This window comes from Nerophis lumbriciformis, linkage group LG29 (assembly GCF_033978685.3).
Source record: "Nerophis lumbriciformis linkage group LG29, RoL_Nlum_v2.1, whole genome shotgun sequence".
Lineage (NCBI taxonomy): Eukaryota > Metazoa > Chordata > Actinopteri > Syngnathiformes > Syngnathidae > Nerophis > Nerophis lumbriciformis.
In genome coordinates this window covers 21,626,680-21,653,725 of record NC_084576.2, presented here as the reverse complement: position 1 = coordinate 21,653,725, position 27,046 = coordinate 21,626,680, and the positions used below count along the sequence as shown (strand labels likewise).

General features: G+C 37.7%; 1 protein-coding gene across 3 annotated transcripts in view; it reads left to right on the top strand.

Moving 5' to 3' along the window:
* Positions 1-5,516: 5,516 nt before the first annotated feature.
* The window catches only part of LOC133572090 (alpha-1,3-mannosyl-glycoprotein 4-beta-N-acetylglucosaminyltransferase C-like), a 48,239-nt gene continuing 26,709 nt past the window's right edge, over positions 5,517-27,046 (top strand). Inside the window, exons 1-3 of one of the 3 annotated variants that reach the window (XM_061924784.1) lie at positions 5,517-5,700; positions 19,920-20,056; positions 20,558-20,662. In XM_061924784.1, the coding sequence (XP_061780768.1) occupies position 20,662 (1 nt within the window). In that variant the 5' untranslated portion in view covers positions 5,517-5,700; positions 19,920-20,056; positions 20,558-20,661. Of the gene's footprint in view, positions 5,701-19,919; positions 20,057-20,455; positions 20,663-27,046 lie in introns of all 3 variants that reach the window. The other 2 variants (XM_061924783.1, XM_061924781.1) reach the window with 2 other exon arrangements.

The window sequence follows — 27,046 nt, the reverse complement described above, 5'->3', positions numbered from 1 at the left end:
ACGTCACAGAGTGAAGCCAACACAAACAAACATGGCGGAAAGAACAGCAAGCTATAGCGACATTAGCTCGGATTCAGACTCGGATTTCAGCGGCTTAAGCGATTCAACAGATTACGAATGTATTGAAACGGATGGTTGTAGTGTGGAGGCAGGTAGCGAAAACGAAATTGAAGAAAAACTGAAGCTATTGAGCCATATCGGTTTGAACCGTATGCAAGCGAAACCGACGAAAGCGACACGACAGCCAGCGACACGGGAGAAAGCGAGGACGAATTCGGCGATCGCCTTCTAACCAACGATTGGTATGTGTTTGTTTGGCATTAAAGGAAACTAACAACTATGAACTAGGTTTACAGCATATGAAATACATTTGGCAACAACATGCACTTTGAGAGTGCAGACAGCCCAATTTTCATCAATTAATATATTCTGTAGACATACCCTCATCCGCGCTCTTTTCCTGAAAGCTGATCTGTCCAGTTTTGGAGTTGATGTCAGCAGGCCAGGGAAGCTAGGGTCGATATTCTTCTCTTGATCATCTTCGGTGGCATAAGGGACGGTGTGAGCCAAGACATCCAGGGGGTTTAGCTCGCTCGTCTGCGGGAACAAACTGCCGCCATTGCTTGCCGTGCTACCGAGGTCCTTTGTCCCTGAATTGCTCACACACTCCGGCAGATTCAATGGGGGTCTGGCGGCAGATCTCTTTGACTTTATCGTTGGAAATGCATCTGCTTTGAGTGTCGCAGGATATCCACACATTCTTGCCATCTCTGTCGTAGCATAGCTTTCATCGGTAAAGTGTGCGGAACAAACGTCCAATTTCTTGCCACTTTCGCATCTTTGGGCCACTGGTGCAACTTGAATCCGTCCCTGTTCGTGTTGTTACACCCTCCGACAACACACCGACGAGGCATGATGTCTCCAAGGTACGGAAAACAGTCGAAAAAACGGAAAATAACAGAGCTGATTTGACTCGGTGTTTGAGAAAATGGCGGATTGCTTCCCGATGTGACGTCACGTTGTGACGTCATCGCTCCGAGAGCGAATATTAGAAAGACGTTTAATTCGCCAAAATTCACCCATTTAGAGTTCGGAAATCGGTTAAAAAAATATATGGTCTTTTTTCTGCAACATCAAGGTATATATTGACGCTTACATAGGTCTGGTGATAATGTTCCCCTTTAAAGACAATAAAATTGATCACGCCATTACATGGCGCATTGTCGCATCTACAAACCCCGTTTCCATAAGAGTTGAGAAATTGTGTTAGATGTAAATATAAACGGAATACAATGATTTGCAAATCCTTTTCAACCCATATTCAGTTGAATATGCTACAAAGACAACATATTTGATGTTCAAACTGATAAACATTTTTATTTTTGCAAATAATCATTAACTTTAGAATTTGATGCCAGCAACACGTGACAAAGAAGTTGGGAAAGGTGGCAATAAATACTGATAAAGTTGAGGAATGCTCACCAAACACTTATTTGGAACATCCCACAGGTGAACAGGCGAATTGGGAACAGGTGGGTGCCATGATTGGGTATAAAAGTAGATTCCATGAAATGCTCAGTCATTCACAAACAAGGATGGGGCGAGGGTCACCACTTTGTCAACAAATGCGTGAGCAAATTGTTAAACAGTTTAAGAAAAACCTTTCTCAACCAGCTATTGCAAGGAATTTAGGGATTTCACCATCTACGGTCCGTAATATCATCAAAGGGTTCAGAGAATCTGGAGAAATCACTGCACGTGAGCAGCTAAGCCCGTGACCTTCGATCCCTCAGGCTGTACTGCATCAACAAGCGACATCAGTGTGTAAAGGATATCACCACATGGGTTAAGGAACACTTCAGAAACCCACTGTCAGTAACTACAGTTGGTCGCTACGTCTGTAAGTGCAAGTTAAAACTCTCCTATGTAAGGTGAAAACCATTTATCAACAACACCCAGAAATTCCGTCGGCTTCGCTGGGCCTGAGCTCATCTAAGATGGACTGATACAAAGTGGAAAAGTGTTCTGTGGTCTGACGAGTCCACATTTCAAATTGTTTTTGGAAACTGAGGACGTTGTGTCCTCCAGACCAAAGAGGGAAAGAACCATCCGGATTGTTATAGGCGCAAAGTTGAAAAGCCAGCATCTGTGATGGTATGGGGGTGTATTAGTGCCCAAGACATGGGTAACTTACACATCTGTGAAGGCGCCATTAATGCTGAAAGGTACATACAGGTTTTGGAGCAACATATGTTGCCATCCAAGCAACGTTACCATGGACGCCCCTGCTTATTTCAGCAAGACAATGCCAAGCCACGTGGCTTCATAGTAAAAGAGTGCGGGTACTAGACTGGCCTGCCTGTAGTCCAGACCTGTCTCCCATTGAAAATGTGTGGTGCATTATGAAGCCTAAAATACCACAATGGAGACCCCCGGACTGTTGAACAACTTAAGCTGTACATCAAGCAAGAATGGGAAAGAATTCCACCTGAGAAGCTTAAAAAATGTCTCTCCTCAGTTCCCAAACGTTTACTGAGTGTTGTTAAAAGGAAAGGCCATGTAACAGTGGTGAACATGCCTTTTCCCAACTACTTTGGCACGTGTTGCAGCCATGAAATTCTAAGTTAATTATATATGTTGTCTTTGTAGTGCATTCAATTGAATATGGGTTGAAAAGGATTTGCAAATCATTGTATTCCGTTTATATTTACATCTAACACAATTTCCCAACTCATATGGAACCGGGGTTTGTAGCTCACCATACAATAGTGCAGCTAAAAGATGCAACCTGTGCCTGAAAGAAAAAATGTTTATTATATACCACCCTAGCATGTCCACATTAAACAAACGCAACGAACTAGTCTCATCATGCCGGCACAGAAGCAAGGCACTACTGTGTAACAATGGCCACACCCCCATGTAATGTACCCTATATATACATGTAACAGCCACAGACACGTCAATGAAATCCCCTGACGAGCAGGGAAACCTGCGGAACAGGCTTGTAGGGATGATATAGCCTCTGTGTTTTTTCCTGACCTAACGTATATTCCGCTCTACCCCGGTATTGAGCACTGTATAACGGCTAAACCACAGAAACCTCGACTATATATACAGTATATGTATATATATACATCATCATCATCGGCGGTCACTCGAACGAGTATGATGATCCTCCTGGTAGGGGTGTATCCCTTTATGGAGGATGCCTGTGCGTGACTTTGTTTAACATAGGGAGACTGGTGCACAGACAGTCACCACACGATCCTTGACAGAATCGGGTCAGGGTCCAGTGGCATGGAGTCCAAGACTAGGGACCCTTTTCTGCTGCAGCCTTCTTCCGCCATCGCAGCCGTTGTGGTAGTTCTTAAATCTACCGTCTTCCGCCTGCTCCGCCGTTGAGGTCTTCACCGTATCCCTGGCTAGGGGGCAGTCAGGTACTAGGCCTTTGCCAAGGGCCACCTGGGGTAACAGTAGTAAAGGGGTTAACCTCCGAGTGCCCCAAGACCCCATATATATATATATATATATATATATAGAGGAAGTGGCTGATATCAAGAAATCCTACCTTTGGCTGGAAAATGCAGGACTGGCAGACAGCTCAGGGGCACTAATCATGGCAACACAAGAACAAGCCATAAGCACAAGAGCCATTGAGGCCAGGATCTACCAGAGTAGATTAGACCCCAGATGCAGACTGTGCAAAGAAGCCTCTGAGACAGTCCAGCACATAGTAGCAGGCTCTAAGATGCTAGCTGGATCAGCGTATATGGAGAGGCACAACCAAATGGCTGGGATAGTACACAGAAACATCTGCAACCAGTATGGAATAGAAGTACCAGAATCCCAATGGGCCATACAAGGTGGCTGAGAACAACATGGCAAAGGTTCTGTGGGACTTCAGCTTCCAGACTGACAAACAGCTTCTGGCTAACCAACCAGATATAGTGGTGGTGGACAAAGAGCAGAAAAGGGTGGTGGTGATAGATGTGGCAATCCCAGCTGACGCCAACACCAGGAAGAAAGAACACGAGGAACTTGAGAAGTATCAAGGGTTGAAAGAGCAGCTGAAACGGATGTGGACGGTCAAGAAAGCCAGCGTGGTCACCGTGGTAGTGGGGGCGCTCGGAGCAGTAACTCCCAAACTGGGACAGTGGCTCCAACAGATCCCAGGAACAACATCAGAAGCCAAAGTCCAGAAGAGCACAGTCCTAAGAACAGCCAAGATACTGCGCAGAACCGTCACACTCCCAGGCCTCTGGTAGAGGACCCGAGCTTGATGATGACACAGATACCACTCCACCGGGGTGAGAAGGAGATTATATATATATATACAGGTAAAAGCCAGTAAATTAGAATATTTTGAAAAACTTGATTTATTTCAGTAATTGCATTCAAAAGGTGTAACTTGTACATTATATTTATTCATTGCACACAGACTGATGCATTCAAATGTTTATTTCATTTAATTTTGATGATTTGAAGTGGCAACAAATGAAAATCCAAAATTCCGTGTGTCACAAAATTAGAATATTACTTAAGGCTAATACAAAAAAGGGATTTTTAGAAATGTTGGCCAACTGAAAAGTATGAAAATGAAAAATATGAGCATGTACAATACTCAATACTTGGTTGGAGCTCCTTTTGCCTCAATTACTGCGTTAATGCGGCGTGGCATGGAGTCGATGAGTTTCTGGCACTGTTCAGGTGTTATGAGAGCCCAGGTTGCTCTGATAGTGGCCTTCAACTCTTCTGCGTTTTTGGGTCTGGCATTCTGCATCTTCCTTTTCACAATACCCCACAGATTTTCTATGGGGCTAAGGTCAGGGGAGTTGGCGGGCCAATTTAGAACAGAAATACCATGGTCCGTAAACCAGGCACGGGTAGATTTTGCGCTGTGTGCAGGCGCCAAGTCCTGTTGGAACTTGAAATCTCCATCTCCATAGAGCAGGTCAGCAGCAGGAAGCATGAAGTGCTCTAAAACTTGCTGGTAGACGGCTGCGTTGACCCTGGATCTCAGGAAACAGAGTGGACCGACACCAGCAGATGACATGGCACCCCAAACCATCACTGATGGTGGAAACTTTACACTAGACTTCAGGCAACGTGGATCCTGTGCCTCTCCTGTCTTCCTCCAGACTCTGGGACCTCGATTTCCAAAGGAAATGCAAAATTTGCATGGTTGGGTGACATAATGATAGTGAACGATAGGCAGAATCCCCCCCCAAAAAAGGTGCAGTTCCCCTTTAAGGTAAATTTGGTTTTTTTATGTGGAAAAAAAAAAGCATCAAAGTGTAGGTTTTCCCACTACTGGTGTAGTTTTTGAAAGGGTCTGCAGGATGTGGAGCTGCTGTGTGACGCGTCTGCTCCTTCCACACAGGCGGAGCGGGAGACGAGCCAATGACGTGTTTGGTGCAGGCAGTCTGCGTTTGTGACACCTTCTGGTGGGTGGAGTATGGAGGCTGCCGGTGGTGGTGGAGAGAGAGGAGGGAGGGGCGGAGGGGGGGCGGGGGTTGACGATGCTGCGAGCGACCGGGAGGATGAAAGCCGAGGACGATGAGATGTAGCGGCGTCGCAGTGAGAGGACACTTTTACTCCTCGCCCGCCTCCTCCTTCCCTCCCCCCGCCCCACCCCGGCCCCCACATCCCGACGTGAGTCATGGAGGAGATGTAGCCGAGAGAGGAGCCGCCGCCGCGCAGGTGAGAGGCGTCTTCTTTCCTCTGCAGAACTTCTGTCGGAGTTGAGCTCACTTTTCTCGGGGATGTATGGCGCGCGTCGGTGTGACGGGGGGTATGGGGGGTGATGATGCGGGATGCACTAAGAGATGACACGCGGCTGCTGCAGCATCAGGACCGGCCGGCTGGTCCTGATGCTGAGTGACGGCTGAGCTCCATCACCGCTTTTGTAGATGCTAAACTGCACATCAGCTTTGTCCCTTCCCCCCTCCATCCCCTTTAACCTACAGGGCAGGGACCCCCCCCCCCCCCCCCCCCCCCCCCCCCACACACACACACACACAAACAACCTGCCTGACTGACGTGCTCATCACTCTACAGTAGGATTCAGCCATGTTATTACCTCACACAGGTCTTCTCTCCTTTGTTGATACGGCGCACAAATTCATCCCGACTCTAAAACGACTCACAATTTTTCGAAATTCGATTGAAAAAAGATGCATTTATTTAATTTTTTTGTATAAGAATGCATTTTTAAAAAGACACTTTTAGTAGAGGTGTCCAAAAAAAATGTCATTTTCGAATGAATCGCAATTCCTTTTTTTTAACGATTAAAATCAATTAAAAAGGAATTAGATAAAAATCTTTTATTTATTTATTTATTTATTTATTTTTTTACTTTTTTTTTTGGTCTGTCCTGACCAACCAGGCAACTCATATTGTTGATGTAGATGATCTATATCTGCTGATTTACCGTAGAAAAGAGAAGTGTTGGATACTTCTCTTGTTGCCTTATTTGTATTTAGCTTGATTAAATGTTTGGGGATAATTTGATTAAACAAAAAAGTTTTCTTTTACGTAATATAGAAATTATATTTTTTTTAAATGAGTGAAAAAATATGCATTTATTTAAAAAATTTTTGTATAAGAATCCATTTTTAAAAATATACTTTCAGTAGAGGTGTCAAAAAATATTTTTTTTCGAATGAATCGCGATTATTACTTTTTGTAAACGATTTTAATCAATTAGATTATAAAAAAATAAATTAAATAAAATCGAGTTTTAAAAAAATCTATTTTTTTTTTTTTTTACATGTTTTTTAATTTGTCCTGACCAGCCAGGCAACTCATATAGTAGATGTAGATGATTTATATCTGCTAATTTACTTTAGAAAAGAGAAGTGTTGGATACTTCTCTTGTTGCCTTATTTGTATTTAGCTTTATCAAATGTCTGTGAATCATTTTATTAAACAAAAAACAGTTTTCTTTTAAGTAATATAGAAATTAAAAGTTTCAGAATTCTTTTTGCGGAAATCCGATATTCCGATATTGTCCAACTCTTTAATTACTGATACCGATATCAACCAATACCGATATCAACCGATATATATACAGTCGTGGAATTAACACATTATTATGCCTAATTTGGACAACCAGGTATGGTGAAGATAAGGTACTTTTAAAAAGAATTAATAAAATAAAATAAGATAAATACATTAAAAATATTTTCTTGAATAAAAAAGAAAGTAAAGCAATATAAACACAGTTACATTGAAACTAGTAATTAATGAAAATGAGTCAAATTAACTATTAAAGGTTAGTACTATTAGTGGACCAGCAGCACGCACAATCATGTGTGCTTACGGACTGTATCCCTTGCAGACTGTATTGATATATAATGTAGGAACCAGAATATTGTCATGACTTGGACTTTGGCTTGGTTTGTTCTCCCGAGGTGCAAATGAACATTTGGACCAGACATGGCGTGAAGGTGAAGACATTATTTATTTTACACTAACAAAGGAAAAAAAGGCGCGCTCAAGGCGGATGTACAAACTTGACTAACGAAAACAAAAGACTTGCACGGGGGCAAAAAACTGTGAACAATTAAACAAAAACACTAACTGTGGCATTAATAGAAAAAAAACTTACTTGGACATGGCATGAAGTGCGCAGAGGTAGACAGAGTATGACAGGGGTATGAATACGGGGATGTCGTCAGGACGAACAACAGAAAATGAAAAGCTTAAATAACACAGACATGATTAACGAAAACAGGTGCGTGACTCAAAACGTGAAACAGGTGCGTGACGTGACAGGTGAAAACTAATGGTTGCTATGGTGACAAACAAGAGTGCACAATGAGTCCAAACGTGGAACAGGTGAAACTAATGGGTAATCATGCAAACAAGACAAGGGAGTGAAAAGACAGAAACTAAAGAGTCCTATAACTAAACAAAACACGACTTAAAACAAAACATGATTACACAGACATGACAAATATTAATAACAGAAAGAAACAACCCTTTTGTGTGAATGAGTGTAAATGGGGGAGGGAGGTTTTTTGGGTTGGTGCACTAATTGTAAGTGTATCTTGTGTTTTTTATGTTGATTTAATTTTGAAAAAAACGATACTGATAATAAAAAACCGATACCGATAATTTCCGATATTAAATTGTAACGCCGATAGGCCGATATTATCGGACATCTCTAATAAAACAATTTTCGTATAGGAATCCATTTTTAAAAAGACACTTTTAGTAGAAGTGTAAAAAAAAAAAAAGATTTTCGAATAAATCGCGATGTCTTTTTTTTAAACGATATATATATATATTTTTTTTTTAAATAAAAAATTGTTTTGATTATTTTTTTTAACATTTTTTTTTTTTACATTTTTTTTAACTTTTTTTTTTTAATCTGTCCTGACCAGCCAGGCAACTCATATTGTTGATGTAGATGATCTATATCTGCTGATTTACTTTAGAAAAGAGTAGTGTAGGATACTTATCTTGTCGTCTTATTTGACTTTATTAAATGTTTGGGTAGAATTTTATTAAACAAAAAACAGTTTTCTTTTAAGTAATATAGAAATTGATCTCAGCTGTTTATCTATTTTATGGCGGAATGGAGTTAATCACAGAACTGCCACCCAATATTATGAAAAAGTATTGATTTTGAATCGAGAATCGATTCTGAATCGAATCGTTACCCCAGTAATCGAATCAAATCGTGCAGTGCCCAAAGATTCACAGCCCTAATATTTAGGCCACCTTGCTTTTCTAACATGTAACCTGTTTTGAAAAAGTGATCATCATTGCATCAAATAATCGATTTGAATCGAGAATTGATTCTGAATCGAATCGTCCCCCAAAGAGTTGGTATAGGATCGAATCGTTCGGTGCCCAAAAATTCACAGCCCTATGTCTACTAGGGGTGCACAAAAAAATTAATTTGCATTTGAATTGCGCTTCTTATTCATCCCAATTCTAAATTGATTCACAATTATAAAAAATCGATTTAAAAAAATGTGTATATATGTATATATATATATATATATATATATATATATATATATATATATATATATATTATTTTTTTTTTTTTAAACAACCTTTTTAGGCCATCTCCATGCAACCAGAATGAGCTTTGCTAACCTGTAACCAGTTTTGAAAAAGTTTCATTAGAATTATTGCACCAAATAATACATTGCGAGAATCGGTTTGAATGGAGAATTGATTCTGAATCGAATCGTCACCCAAGGAATCAGAATCGGATCGAATCGTTATGTGCCCAAAGATTCACATTCCTATGTCTAGGGGTGCACAAAAAAATTAATTTGCATCCGAATTGCGATTCTTATTCATCCCGATTCTAAATCAATTCACAATTATAAAAATGTATATATATATATATATATATATATATATATATATATATATATATATATATATATATATATATATATATATATATATATAATTAGTATATTAATATATATATTTTTTATTTTTTGTTAGAATCAATATTTTAAAAAACATTTTAACTTCAAGTTAAAGTACCAATGATTGTCACACACACACACTAGGTGTGGCGAAATTATTCCCTGCATTTGACCCATCACCCTTGATCACCCCCTGGGAGGTGAGGGGAGCAGTGAGCAGCAGCGGTGGCCGCGCCCGGGAATCATTTTTGGTGATTTAACCCCCAATTTCAACCCTTGATGCTGAGTGCCAATTTTAGGCCACTAACTCATTTGTTTAATGACATAGTAAGTGGAGTGATGCGTACACGTTTGTTACTGGATACATTTTTAATACGCTGCTGCCTTGGAGACTTTATGTCTGTATTTAATATTATTTGATACTTGTTTATATAGACAAATATGCTGCAATGTTATTTTTTATTACACTTAATCTAATCCGATACTTGTTATTTCGCTTGTATCGGATCGACATCAATATCATACCTAGACACACTTACTTATTAGTATCAAAATTCCTGACTAAATTATGTGTTTTTGCTCTTTTTTTCTCGCATATTTGTCTTGCTTAATTTTATTCAGGCACACCCCTGATGTATTAAAGTAACATCTCCATAATCTTGAATTCATCGTCATTTTTACGACCTGCCGAGGGCCAATAGAAAACGAGCCACTTTGTACACCCTGTGGCACTGGAAATTGTGTTAGATGAAAATATAAACGAAATACAATGATTTGCAAATCCTTTTCAACCCATATTCAGTTGAATACGCTACAAAGACAACATATTTGATGTTCAAACTGATAAACTTATTTTTTTTTTTGCAAATAATAATTAACTTAGAATTTCATGGCTGCAACATGTGCCAAAATAGTTGGGAAAGGGCATGTTCACCACTGTGTTACATGGCCTTTCCTTTTAACAACACTCAATAAACGATTGGGAACTGAGGAAACTAATTGTTGAAGCTTTGAAAGTGGAATTATTTCCCATCCTTGTTTTATGTAGAGCTTCAGTCGTTCAACAGTCCGGGGTCTCCGCTGTCGTATTTTACGCTTCATAATGCGCCACACATTTTCGATGGGAGACAGTTCTGGACTGCAGGCGGGCCAGGAAAGTACCCGCACTCTTTTTTTTACAAAGCCACGCTGTTGTAACACGTGCTGAATGTGGCTTGGCATTGTCTTGGTGAAATAAGCAGGGGTGTCCATGAAAAAGACGGCGCTTAGATGGCAGCATATGTTGTTCCAAAACCTGTATGTACCTTTCAGCATTAATCAGTCCATCTTAGATGATCTCGGGCCCAGAGAAGCCGGCGGCGTTTCTGGATGTTGTTGATAAATGGCTTTTGCTTTGCATAGTAGAGCTTTAACTTGCACTTACAGATGTAGCGACAAACTGTATTTAGTGACAGTGGTTTTCTGAAGTGTTCCTGAGCCCATGTGGTGATATCCTTTAGAGATTGATGTCGGTTTTTGATACAGTGCCGTCTGAGGGATCGAAGGTCACGGTCATTCAATGTTGGTTTCCGGCCATGCCGCTTACGTGGAGTGATTTCTCCAGATTCTCTGAACCTTTTGATGATATTATGGACCGTAGATGTTGAAATCCCTAAATTTCTTGCAATTGCACTTTGAGAAACGTTGTTCTTAAACTGTTTGACTATTTGCTCACGTAGTTGTGGACAAAGGGGTGTACCTCGCCCCATCCTTTCTTGTGAAAGACTGAGCATTTTTTGGGAAGCTGTTTTTATACCCAATCATGGCACCCACCTGTTCCCAATTAGCCTGCACACCTGTGGGATGTTCCAAATAAGTGTTTGATGAGCATTCCTCAACTTTATCAGTATTTATTGCCACCTTTCCCAACTTCTTTGTCACGTGTTGCTGGCATCAAATTCTAAAGTTAATGATTATTTGCAACAAAAAATTTTTTTATCAGGTTGAACATCAAATATGTTGTCTTTGTAGCATATTCAATTGAATATGGGTTGAAAAGGATTTGCAAATCATTGTATTCCGTTTATATTTACATCTAACACAATTTCCCAACTCATATGGAAACGGGGTTTGTATATTACAACTTTATACATGTATATTACAACTTCATAGATGTATATCATAACTTTATAGACATATATTACAACTTTATAGTTGTATATTACAACTTTATACATGTATATTACAACTTTATACATGTATATTACCGTATTTTCCGCACTATAATGCGCACCTAAAAACCTCCAATTTCCTCAAAAGCTGACAGTGCGCCTTATAATCCGGTGCGCCTTATATATGGACCAATATTGAGCCACAACAGGTCTCGCAACTACGATAACTACGCCGACTTCATTTTACCCTTTCTACGGCTGCTTACCGTAGAAGAAGAAGCGCTTCTTCTTCTACGGGGGGAAATGAAGTCGGCGGCTGCTTACCGTAGTTGCGAGACCTAAACTTTATGTAAAGACCCAAAAATGTCTCCTATTAAGAGACACGCTTACGACGCAGAGTTTAAACTCAAGGCGATCAGTCACGCAGTAGAACACGGGAATAGAGCAGCAGCGAGAGAATTGAACATTAACGAATCAATGGTGCGGAAGTGGAGGAAGCAACACGATGACCTGCGCCAAGTAAAGAAGACTAAACAGAGTTTCCGAGGGAACAAAGCGAGATGGCTACAGTTGGAGGACAAACTGGAACAGTGAGTGGTTGAACAGAGAGCAGCAAGTAGAAGTGTCAGAACAATCACTATTAGTTTAGTTGACATTCCCTTTAGCGCAGCTCCATCTAATGGATGCATAACGTAACCCCAGCCTCGACTGTAGCGTCTATTCTATGCGCCTTATAATGCAGTGCGCCTTATATATGAACACAGTTTTAAAATAGGCCATTCATTGAAGGCGCGCCTTATAATCCGGTGCTCCTTATAGTGCGGAAAATGCGGTACAACTTTATACATGTAGATGTATATTACAACTTTATAGATGTATATTACAACTTTATAGATGTATATTACAACTTTATAGATGTATATTACAACTTTATAGATGTACATTATAACTTTATAGCTGTATATTACAACTTTATAGATGTACATTACAACTTTATACACATATATCACAACTTTATAGATGTACATTATAACTTTATAGATGTATATTACAACTTTATAGATGTATATTACAACTTTATACACATATATCACAACTTTATAGATGTACATTATAACTTTATAGATGTATATTACAACTTTAAAGATGTATATTATAACTTTATAGATGTACATCACAACTTTATACACGTATATCACAACTTTATAGGTGTATATTACAACTTTATAGATGTATATTACAACTTTATAGATGTATATCCCAACTTTATAGATGTACATTATAACTTTATAGATGTATATTACAACTTTATAGATGTATATTACAACTTTAAAGATGTATATTATAACTTTATAGATGTACATCACAACTTTATACACGTATATCACAATTATAGATGTATATTACAACTTTATAGATGTATATTACAACTTTATAGATGTATATCCCAACTTTATAGATGTACATTATAACTTTATAGATGTATATTACAACTTTATAGATGTATATTACAACTTTAAAGATGTATATTATAACTTTATAGATGTACATCACAACTTTATACACGTATATCACAACTTTATAGATGTATATTACAACTTTATAGATGTATATTACAACTTTATAGATGTATATCCCAACTTTATAGATGTACATTATAACTTTATAGATGTATATTACAACTTTATAGATGTATATTACAACTTTAAAGATGTATATTACAACATTATACTCGTATATCACAACTTTATAGATGTATGTTATAACTTTATAGGTGTATATTACAACTTTATAGGTGTATATTTCAACTTTATAGGTGTATATTACAACTTTATAGGTGTAAATATACAACTTTATAGATGTATATTACAACTTTATAGGTGTATATTATTACTTTATAGGTGTATATTACAACTTTATACACGTACATCACAACTTTATAGATGTATATTATAACTTCATAGGCGTATATTACAACTTTATAGGTGTATATCACAACTTTATAGGTGTATATTACAACTTTATAGATGCATATTACAACTTTATAGATGTATATTACAACTTTATAGGTGTAAATATACAACTTTATAGATGTATATTACAACTTCATAGATTTATATTACAACTTTATACACGTATATTACAACTTTATAGATGTATATTATAACTTTATAGATGTATATTACAACTTTATAGATGTTAGTTATAACTTTATAGATGTGTATTACAACTTTCTAGATGTATATTATTACTTTATAGATGTGTATTACAACTTTATAGATGTATATTATTACTTTATAGATGTGTATTACAACTTTATAGATGTATATTATTACTTTATAGATGTGTATTACAACTTTATAGCTATTTTTAAGTTGAAGAAACTATATGATTAGGTTATATAAACATGCGTATATTCTACATAAACAATGTGTGAATACATAAGATATCTATATATCTTATAGACCAGGGGTAGGGAACCTATGGCTCTAGAGCCAGATGTGGCTCTTTTGATGACTGCATCTGGCTCTCAGATAAATCTTAGCTGACATTGCTTAACACGATAAGTAATGAATAATTTCGCTGGTAATCAGTGTTAAAAATAACGTTCAGAATATAAAACATTCTCATGCATTTTAATCCATCAATCCCTTTTCTTCCGCACCAGAAGATTTCTTTGTGATTTTCACATACAAATATTGAAGATCTTTGCTCCTTCTCAACTCTGTGGTAATACTCTTTTCACAAAATACAACCAATAGTACATTAATGTTAAATCTTACTTGTGAAAAGTAATCCCCCGATTCCTATTTTCAACAGTCCGCTTATTTGAGCAGGAAAACGCTGAACACCATCTTTGTTTTCTACCTGTCAACTGTCAGTTTAGGCTGCTCGCCGGCTCCTCATCACCACTTCAAGATGGCGGCCAAATTGCTTGCGTCACAGCAGTCAATGCTGCGTCTACTTATAAGATGTCTATGGCTATAACGTCATTGCAAACACGGCAATCTGTTGCGTCCGCTGCAGTTCGCTACCTTATTCATACTTTTTGTCAAGTGATTTTTTTAAGCAGGGTTTCATGAGGTACCTATACATAACGTTACGTTAGTCAATGTATCACACACAGTAACGTAACGTTAGTCAATGTATCACACACAGTAACGTAACGTTAGTCAATGTATCACACACAGTAACATTACGTTAGTCAATGTATCACACACAGTAACATAACGTTAGACGGCGGTCAGCAGCACCGCGTATTTTAGCCACCTACAAAAAGATAAACATAGTCAAATAAAGGTCAGTTAAAATGTATACTATATTAAGAATACGTGTACATAATGCATAGGGCCCTGACATCTAAAAAGTACAACTCTGTTCATTGTTATGTTCATATATTTGTTATGTTTTTCATGTGTACGCACACATCAACACACATACAGTATGAGATGAGATCAATGAGATAAGGTAAGAACAGGACAGAAACTGCTGTGGAACTAGTTACAATGCAATATGCCATGGAAATACAATGTTAACACTTTTGTGCAAATAAGTACAGTTTTTTCAAATGTGTTTATTCTGTAAATGAATGAGTTAAATGTTTAAAATGACTGGTTAATAGTGCTATTACGAAGTGCAATGTCAGCACTATTTTTTTCCCTGCAATTTCAAATGCACTTGTTTTAATAAATAAATACAGCGTTTTAAAAGCATACACAATCTGTGTAAAAATAATAGTCTGTGGTTAAAAGGACTTGAAAGGACTTGAAACTCAAAATGCAGGACTTGGGACTTGACTTGAGACTTTCCAGTCTTGACTTTGAACTTGACTCGAGACTTGAGGGCAAAGACTTGAGACTTACTTGTGACTTGCAAAGCAATGACTTGGTCCCACCTCTGCACATACATATATACATGTATATATGTATATCAATATATGTGTCTATATATGCACATAGAGATACATATATCAATCAATCAATCAATCAATCAAAGTTTATTTATATAGCCCTTAATCACATGTGTCTCAAAGGGCTGCACAAGTCATGACATCCTCGGCTCAGATCCCACATAAAACATATAAACATAATGTATATTCAAAAAATACATTATTTATATTTATATATTTTTCATTAAAATAATTATACATTTACTAACTTTTTACAGTACAGTACAAACCAATATTTACAACAAAAGTTTATCCATTTAAATATGAAAAAATATATTTAAAATATAAAAAAAACAAAAAATCATGTACAGTAAAACACTGTCATAATAAGAAACAAAAACATGCAAAACAGTGGATAAAAAAAAAATAAAAAAATTAAGTAACTTGGTGAAACGATGTATGTATAATTACATTTTTTAAACAATACCGCGATAATAATGATAACCGCAATGTGAAAATGTTCATAGTTGATATTTTGGCTGTTTTTGATACAACTTATTAGCACATATCCATTAGAGTAGCCTTTTTTTTCAGAAAATGAAAAAAATCTGTAAAGTCGAATGTACAAATATTGTGTTTATTATATATCATATCATATCATATCAATACCCCTCTACTATACAAATCATAATAATTACACACTTGAAAGAAATCTGATTGTTTGCATGCTGTGACATCATCAATGCTTCCTGCGTGGGATATCATTGTCATCGTACTTATCCAATAACCCATAATCATCCATTTTCTACCGCTTGTCCATAAGTGTCATCATTTTGTTGACATCATGCGTTAGTTTATCACTCAAGTGACATAATGTTGAATAATAGAAGAAAAGGCGCCATGAGGCGGTCCTTCCAGGTAACCATGGACGACCATGGACGTGCACAGCATGGTGATGATGATGATGATGATGTACATAAATGTTCCCTGCTGGGAAGACACGGAGGACGTATAAATGGCAACACGTCCTGGTTAGCTGAGAAGGCAGGACCCCCTGCTGGGCGCCTGAGTTGACCTTCTGCACCGAACTTGAGCACATTTATCATTTCAGTAAAGAATGCTTGGAGGAAACATTTCAAGCTTTTGTAGTATTTGGTCAGTCGTGGGTCCAAGTGGTCCATGTAGATACAGGTTGTTCTCATACAGATTGTTCTCATTGGTCCATGTTGATACAGGTTGTTCTCATTGGTCCATGTTGATACAAGTTGTTCTCATTGGTCCATGTTGATACAGGTTGTTCTCATTGGTCCATGTTGATACAGGTTGTTCTCATTGGTCCATGTTGATACAAGTTGTTCTCATTGGTCCATGTTGATACAGGTTGTTCTCATTGGTCCATGTTGATACAGGTTGTTCTCATTGGTCCATGTTGATACAGGTTGTTCTCATTGGTCCATGTTGATACAGGTTGTTCTCATTGGTCCATGTTGATACCACAAGTTGTTTCTCATTGGTTCATGTTGATACAGGTTGTTCTCATCGGTCCATGTTGATACAGGTTGTTCTCATCGGTCCATGTTGATACAGGTTGTTCTCATTGGTCCATGTTGAGCTTACGGACTGTATCCCTTGCAGACTGTATTGATATTTATTGATATATAATGTAGGAACCAGAATATTAATTACAGAAAGAAAAATCCTTTTGTGTGAATGAGTGTGATTGGTGGAGGGAAGTTTTTTGGGTTGGTGCACTAATTCATACTTGCCAACCCTCCCGAATTTTCCGGGAGACTCCCGAATTTCAGCGCCTCTCCCGAAAACCTCCCGGGACAAATATTCTCCCGAAAATCTCCCGATTTTCAGCGGACCTGGAAGCCACGCCCCCTCCAGCTCCATGCGGACCTGAGTGAGGGCAGCCTTTTTTCATGAAGGGAGGACAACAGGGTGACAATAACTAAATCATCCAGACTAGAGATAAATTGTATTATTATGTTTATCTTACCTAAAAATAAATATATTTGTTAATTAAAAAAATATATATATAAATACATTTTTACTATATTTTGCTAAAAACATCAAAATTAATTGTATTTTTATTTGTATTTTTTCCTGACTCCTTATTACATCCAGCCATATAATTATACATTAAAATAAACATATTTGAAACAATTAATTTTAAATTAAAATGACCATATTTAATTATTAAAACAATTGCTTGTTTATCAACAACTTTTGCATTTTATTCATTACATTTTAAAACTCTCAGAAGCCAAGTTATGTTATATTCCTTAATATTTATTTATGCAAGTTTGAAGTATCAATTATCTAAACACAGTTTTTTTTTGCATATTTTCAGGATGTAGATATCTATCTCTATATATATATATATATATATATATATATATATATATATATATATATATATATATATGTATGAAATACTTGACTTGGTGAATTCTAGCTGTCAATATACTCCTCCCCTCTTAACCACGCCCCCAACCCCTCCCCGTCCCACCCCCGACCACGCCCCCACCCCCCCACCTCCCGAAATCGGAGGTCTCAAGGTTGGCAAGTATGCACTAATTGTAAGTGTATCTTGTGTTTTTTATGTTGATTTAATTAAAAAATAAATAAATAAATAAAAATACCGATAATAAAAAACCGATACCGATAATTTCCGATATTACATTTTAACGCATTTATCGGCAGGCCGATATTATCGGACATGTCTAATAATAACACATAAAAACATAAGAACATAGATAAATAGATAAAAAATACATAAAAATACCAAGCACACAGCTCACATGCACAGTCATTATTGTCTGATACTATTGCTCTCGGGTAAAAAGTGTTCTTAAATCTGTCTGTCCGGCATTTTATTGTCCTGTATCTCCTGCCCGAGGGCAGCAGTTCAAAAAGTTTATTTCCGGGGTGAGATGGGTCCCTTATAATGTTTTGGGCCTTTTTGGGGCACCTGGCACTGTACAGTTCATCTAGGGAGGGGAGAGGGCAGCCAGTGATCTTCGTGACAGTTTTTTTGACCCTCTGAAGTGCGTTTCTCATTTTTCGTGCAGCTGGCATACCATACACCCATGCAGTATGTCAGCACACTCTCTATTGAGCAGCGATAGAAGGACACAAGCAGTTTTTGAAAGTCTCTGCTGTGCCCTTTTGATGGTCACTGAGGTGTTCGCACTCCACGACAGGTCTTCCTCGATCTGGATCCCCAGGAGCCTGAAGTTAGAGACCCTTTCCACATAGTCCCCATTGTGGTTGGATGTTTATCGTTTTTTTTCTTGCGGAAATCCATGATCAGCTCCTTCGTCTTGGTGGTGTTAAGGACCAGGTTGTTTTCCCTGCACCACCCAGTCAGCCGCTCCACTTCATTTCCGTAGGCAGACTCATCCCTCCCAGAAATGAGTCCCACTACTGTGGTGTCGTCCGCAAATTTAATAGTGGTATTGCTGGTATGAGTAGTCATGAGTGTAGAGGATGTCGAGTAGGGGGCTTAGCACTCAGCCCTGGGGGGAGCCTGTGCTGATGCTGATGGATGCTGAGTGGTAGCCTACTCTCACTCTCTGAGAGTGATTTGTCAGGAAGTCCAGGATCCAGTGGCAGATGGAGGAAGACAGTCCCAGCCCTGTCAGTTTGGGCACCAGTCTGTGGGGGAGGATGGTATTGAACGCAGAGCTAAAATCAACAAAGAGTAGCCTTGCATAGCTCCCCTGGTGCTCTAGGTGGCTCAGAGCAATGTGGAGGGCTATTGCGATAGCATCCTCTGTAGATCTGTTGGCCCTGTACGCAAGCTGGTGAGAGTCCAATGCAGGTGGCAGATTTGAGGTGATGTTCCGCCAAACCAGAGTTTCAAAGCACTTCATAATGATTGGTGTAAGTGCCACTGGACGGTAATCATTCAGGCTGTTGACTGCAGTATTTTTTGGCAGTGGGACAAAGTCCTTTAGACAGGGTGGGATGATGTACTGGGACAAGGACTGGTTGAAAATCCTGGTAAAGACAACAGCCAGCTGGTCTGCACAGGTCTTTCGTAATGTTGATGCCATCCATCACCTCGCAGACATGGTAGGACAGTTAGGTACTCAAGGAGGTGAATCCATTGTTGCAAAGCTGATGTCAGCTAGTGTTGTAACCATGAATAGTGACCACCAGACGTCCCCTCCTACCCAGACAACTCACTGTGAGAATGACCGCCATTGCCTTCCAAATATGACTATGCATGTTAAATCCGACATAGTACTGCAAACTTTCAAAGGTGACGGCAATGACAAATACTCAGTCTGGGACTGGATTGACATGATTAAAACTCGTCTCAGAAAGCAAGAAATTCCTGTGTGTGAACATGCAGACGAAATCATGGCTCATTTGATTGGCAGGGACGGAGATGTTAGGATTGCCTTGCATAGTGATCTGTCACTTGATGCTATAAGGAAACCTATGCTTATTTATGATCTTCTTCTCCAGTTTTTCAGTGACGCTCCCTCATATCTTCCTCTGGCTGACTTCATCCACTCTGCCTAAGCACAAAGAAGACCCAGTGGACTACTGGATAAGGCTGAACAGGGCAGCGGACCTCGCATTTGACGGCCTCCGCAGACAAGGTAGACTCACAGAGATTATGTCTCATGAAGTTGCTCTCATGTTCGTCGAACACTGCCCCGACCCAGAGTTATCGAGCACCCTGAAGTGTAAGCCACTTCATGAGTGGACCTCACGTGATGTCCAGCTGAGAACTGATGATTATCAAAGGGAGTTGAGGGTGAGTGGCTGACCCACCAATGCTACTCTGCTAAAAAGCCTCGTCACCATCATCACCCCTGAACAGCCCAGCTTGCCATCATTAGACGGTGTAGCATCTGAGCGATGTAACACTCAGAGCCCCTCACACTACCCTAATTATGAGCAGTGCCACTTCCAAAGTCTCCATCCTTCCTGTCCGCACCCCCATCATTGCGTGCGTCTAACTCCCCGCTCTCCTCTTACTTCTGTGTCTGTGCAAGGTGGTTCCCAACATGCCCAATGCCAGGCTTCAGTGCCTGTGGCGCAAAATCTCCCAACAGTCAGAGGAAAGACTTCTCACTCGCATGGTCGACATGTTTCAGGAGGTGATGGAGAAAATGCAGGTGCGCAACACCTCTTGTCCAATTCGAGGTGCAGGGTTCCAACGTGCTCCTCGTGACCGGCGGAGCAGAGAGGCCGTTTGTAAAGTATGTAATGACTCAAGCCACACTACCATTTCACACTGCATGTCTGACAGACTGTGTTTTGCTTGCTTCACCTCCGGCCACACCAAAATTGAACTGCCCTGCTAGTGCCTCTTCCCAGTCTCATCCATCAGAGAGAGGCAGTACAAGTGCCAGCTCAAACTCCCAAATTGACGACGCGTCTGACTCTCAGACTGTTTATACATCCGTGAGACGCTCAAATGGTGATTCTGTAGTTGTTTATCAGAACACTCACAGGGTCGGCAGTAGCGACAGTCTTTTTTTATACAACAGTTGAAGTAGGTGGACAAGTGAGGTTTGGTGCAATGTTAGACAGTGGTTCGATGGGCTGCAGTATCAGTGAGACGCCCGAAAAATAACAGGGATGCTGGATTGCCAACTGACCGGAAACTGATTGATGTGAACGTGTTTCTTGTTTGATGTGGAGGACTTTGTGTTAGGCCAAAGTGTGCCTTTGATGTTGAGCTGGTGGTGTATGGTTGTAAGGTGCGAGTTCCCACACTTGTTTTTCCAGGCCAACGTGATGAGCTGATACTCGGGACCAATGTCATTCTCTCACATCCTTCGTGGGTCCAAGTTTTGTGATTCTTACTGGAAAAACTGTCCAGCACCTGTCAAACTAGAGACCTAGAAAACAAATGTTTTCTGTTGATGCTCTCTGGTCTGAGCCCTTGGATGAATGGTGATGTAGATAGGGTTGGTACAGTTAGGTGCCACTTTGCTATCTGCCTTGAGCCTGGCCGAGAGTATCTTGTATGGGGTAAACTGCCAAAAAACACGGTTGTTTCCCCAGGCTGGCGTCCTGGTGTAGCCTCAATAACCTGGAAGCTGAATGCCCAGAAAACAGTGGAGATGATCATAGACTTCAGGAAAGTCACAGCCCCACCATCCCCCCTCACCCTGATTGACTCTCCCACCCCCGTCTCCATTGTGGACTTCTTCCGTTTCTTGGGCACCACTATCACCCAGGTCGGCTCCCTCATCAAGAAGGCCCAGCAGAGAATGTCCTTCCTGCGGCAGCTGAGGAAACTTAAGGTGCCGACCGAGAAAAATTCCTAGTTTGTGAACCCGTTCTCCAACAATGGCAATAAAACGATTCTGATTCTGATTGATACCACAAGTTGTTTCTCATTGGTGCATGTTGACACCACAAGTTGTTTCCTATTGGTCCATATAGATACCACAAGTTGTTCATCATTGGTCCATGTTGATACAAGTTGTTCTCATTGGTCCATGTTGATACAAGTTGTTCTCAGTGGTCCATATTGATACAAGTTGTTTCTCAATGATCCATGTTGATACCACAAGTTGTTTCTTATTGGTCCATGTTGATACCACAAGTTGTTCATCATTGATCCTTGTTGATACCACAAGTTGTTTCTTATTGGTCCATGTTGATACCACAAGTTGTTCATCATTGATCCTTGTTGATACCACAAGTTGTTTCTTATTGGTCCATGTTGATACCACAAGTTGTTCATCATTGGTCCTTGTTGATACCACAAGTTGTTTCTTATTGGTCCATGTTGATACCACAAGTTGTTCATCATTGGTCCTTGTTGATACCACAAGTTGTTCATCATTGGTCCTTGTTGATACCACAAGTTGTTTCTTATTGGTCCATGTTGATACCACAAGTTGTTCATCATTGGTCCTTGTTGATACCACAAGTTGTTTTTAATTTCTCATTCACATTACCTTACATTAGTGTACCTTACTTTACATTACATTACCTTATTTTACATTACATTACTTTATCTTACCTTACTTTACCCCATGTTACCTTATCTTACCTGATTATGATTTTATTACATTACATTACATTGCATTACTTCACATCACATTATTTTACATTACATTACATTACTTCGCATTACATTATATTACTTCACATTACATTACTTCCCATCGCATTTTTAAATGTCATTACTTTGCATTACATTATTTCACTTTCGAATACATTACTTCACAATACATTACATTACTTCACATTCGATTCCACTACCTCGTCTTACATTACTTCACATCACATTCCTTCACATCACATTGTTTTACATTACATTTCTTCACATTACATTACATTACTTCGCATTACATTATTTCACATTACATTACTTTGGATTGCATTGCATTACTTCACATTACTTTACTCAATAGTAGATTACATAACGTAACCTTACATTACATTACTTTGCATTACAATACATTACTTCACTTTACATTACTTTACTTTACTTCACATTACATTATTTTAGTTTACTTCACATTACATTACTTTACGTTACTTCACATTACATTACTTCACGTTATATTACTACCCATTCAATTACTTTACTTCACATTACATCACTTCACATTATATTACTGCACATTACATTACTTTACTTCACATTACATTACTTCACATTATATTACTGCCCATTACATTACTTTACTTCACATTACATTACTTTACTGCACATTATATTACTGCACATTACATTGCCTTATTGCACATTACATTACTCACATTATATTACTGCACATTACATTACTTCACATTATATTACTGCACATTACATTACTTTACTTCACATTACATTACTTCACATTATATTACTGCACATTACATTACTTTACTTCACATTACATTACTTTACTCACATTATATTACTGCACATTACATTACTTCACATTACATTACTGCACACTACATTACTTCACATTATATTACTGCACATTACATTACTTCACATTACTTTACTGCACATTACATTAGATTACTGCACATTACATTACATTACTTCACATTATATTACTGCACATTACATTACTTCACATTACTTTACTGCACATTACATTACATTACTTCACATTATATTACTGCACATTACATTACTTTACTGCACATTACATTACTTCACATTATATTACTGCACATTACATTACATTACTGCACATGACATTACATTATTTCACATTACATTACTGCACATTACATTATATTACTTCACATTATGTTACTGCACATTACATAACTGTACATTACATTACTACACATTACATTATATTACTTCACATTACATTACTGCACATTACATTATATTACTTCACATTATATTACTGCACATTGCATTACTGCACATTATATTACTGCACATTACATTATATTACTGCACATTACATTATATTACTTCACATTATATTCCTGCACATTACATTACTGCACATTACATTATATTACTTCACATTATATTATTGCACATTATATTATATTACTTCACATTATATTACTGCACATTACATTACTGCACATAACATTATATTACTTCACATTATATTACTGCACATTACATTATATTACTTCACATTATATTATTGCACATTATATTATATTACTTCACATTATATTACTGCACATTACATTACTGCACATAACATTATATTACTTCACATTATATTACTGCACATTACATTATATTACTTCACATTATATTACTTCACATTATATTACTGCACATTACATTACTGCACATTATATTACTGCACATTACATTATATTACTGCACATTACATTATATTACTTCACATTATATTACTGCACATTACATTACTGCACATTATATTACTGCACATTACATTATATTACTGCACATTACATTATATTACTTCACATTATATTACTTCACATTATATTCCTGCACATTACATTACTGCACATTACATTATATTACTTCACATTATATTATTGCACATTATATTATATTACTTCACATTATATTACTGCACATTACATTACTGCACATAACATTATATTACTTCACATTATATTACTGCACATTACATTATATTACTTCACATTATATTACTGCACATTACATTACTGCACATTACATTATATTACTGCACATTACATTATATCACTTCACATTATATTACTGCACATTACATTACTGCACATTACAATTTATTACTGCACATTACAATTTATTACTGCACATTACATTATATTACTTCACATTATATTACTGCACATTACATTACTGCACATTACAATTTATTACTGCACATTACATTATATTACTTCACATTATATTACTGCACATTACATTATATTACTTCACATTATATTACTGCACATTACATTATATTACTTCACATTACATTACTGCACATTACATTACTGCACATTACATTATATTACTGCACATTACATTACTGCACATTACATTATATTACTGCACATTACATTACTGCACATTACAATTTATTACTGCACATTACATTATATTACTTCACATTATATTATTGCACATTACATTACATTACTGCACATTATATTACTGCACATTACATTATATTACTGCACATTACATTACTGCACATTACATTATATTACTGCACATTACATTACTGCACATTACAATTTATTACTGCACATTACATTATATTACTTCACATTATATTACTGCACATTACATTATATTACTTCACATTATATTACTGCACATTACATTATATTACTTCACATTATATTACTGCACATTACATTACTGCACATTATATTACTGCACATTACATTATATTACTGCACATTACATTACTGCACATTACATTATATTACTGCACATTATATTACTGCACATTACATTACTGCACATTGCATTTTATTACTGCACATTACATTATATTACTTCACATTATATTACTGCACATTACATTACTGCACATTATATTACTGCACATTACATTATATTACTGCACATTACATTACTGCATATTACATTATATTACTGCACATTATATTACTGCACATTACATTACTGCACATTGCATTTTATTACTGCACATTACATTATATTACTTCACATTATATTACTGCACATTACATTATATTACTTCACATTATATTACTGCACATTACATTATATTACTTCACATTATATTACTTCACATTATATTACTGCACATTACATTACTGCACATAGATATTACTGCACATTACATTATATTACTGCACATTACATTACTGCACATTACATTATATTACTGCACATTACATTACTGCACATTACATTATATTACTGCACATTACATTACTGCACATTACAATTTATTACTGCACATTACATTATATTACTTTACATTATATTACTGCACATTACATTACTGCACATTACAATTTATTACTGCACATTACATTATATTACTTCACATTACATTACTGCACATTATATTACTGCACATTACATTATATTACTTCACATTATATTACTGTACATTACATAACTGCACATTACATTACATTACAAGCTGTACATCTTTTTGAAAAGGTTTAACTATTTGTTCTTCATTCTTCCTAATATTACTCCGATTGTGTGTGTGTGTGTGTGTGTGTGTGTGTGTGTGTGTGTGTGTGTGTGTGTGTGTGTGTGTGTGTGTGTGTGTGTGTGTGTGTGTGTGTGTGTGTGCGTGTGTTGTGGGGTTGTGTTATCCCATCAGTCGGATGTCACGTTGTAATCTTCTTATAACACGAGGAAGGAAAAAAGCAGCAAAAGCCGCTTTTGATTTGCATTTGGCAGTTCTAATCTTGTTCCCCCCAAATCCCCTCAGAGAAGATTTTTGTCAGCAATATTCAAACGTTGCTCTTCATACCCTGATGTTTTACTTGTTTACGTCTATCGCTGTACACCTACTGCAGGTACATGTCCATGTCGTTATATCTACCTGTGCGCCAAGGTCCCTATGAAAAACAACAATTTCCACAACTCCAAAATCAAGTGGATGATACAGTATGTGAATTCATGCAATCATCATTCATGTTGCTTGTTAAAGGATGAGCTCACAGGTGTTGGAGGTAAAGTGTACAGTTTGCAACCCTCGGGACCTTTTCAGAGATCATTCTATAATGTCCTCTCCAAAACCTGAGCGAGATTTTGAGCTTCACCGTCGCTACTGAGCGTGTCGCCATGGAGACCAGCATCTTCCCTCACATCCACGTGCCACTTCCCGACGCTGAGCTCCCAAAGTAACACAAGTGTCGCTGCTCGTCACAACTTCACTTCATCCGGCGGCGTGGAACGTGTCACACATGTTAGGGCGTGAAACATGTTACACAGAACATGTGAATTGTTACGTGTAACATGCTGCACAGAAATAACGTGTGTGAAATGGTATACACGTGTAATATGTTACACATTTTACAGCGTGTAACATTTTACACATAAATAACGTGTGTAAAATTGTATACGTGTAACATGTTACACATAGATAACATGCGTAAAATGGTATACTTATGTAACATGTTGCACATTTTAGAGCGTGTAATATTTTACACATAGACAACGTGTACAATGGTATATGTGTGTAACATGTTACTACACATAG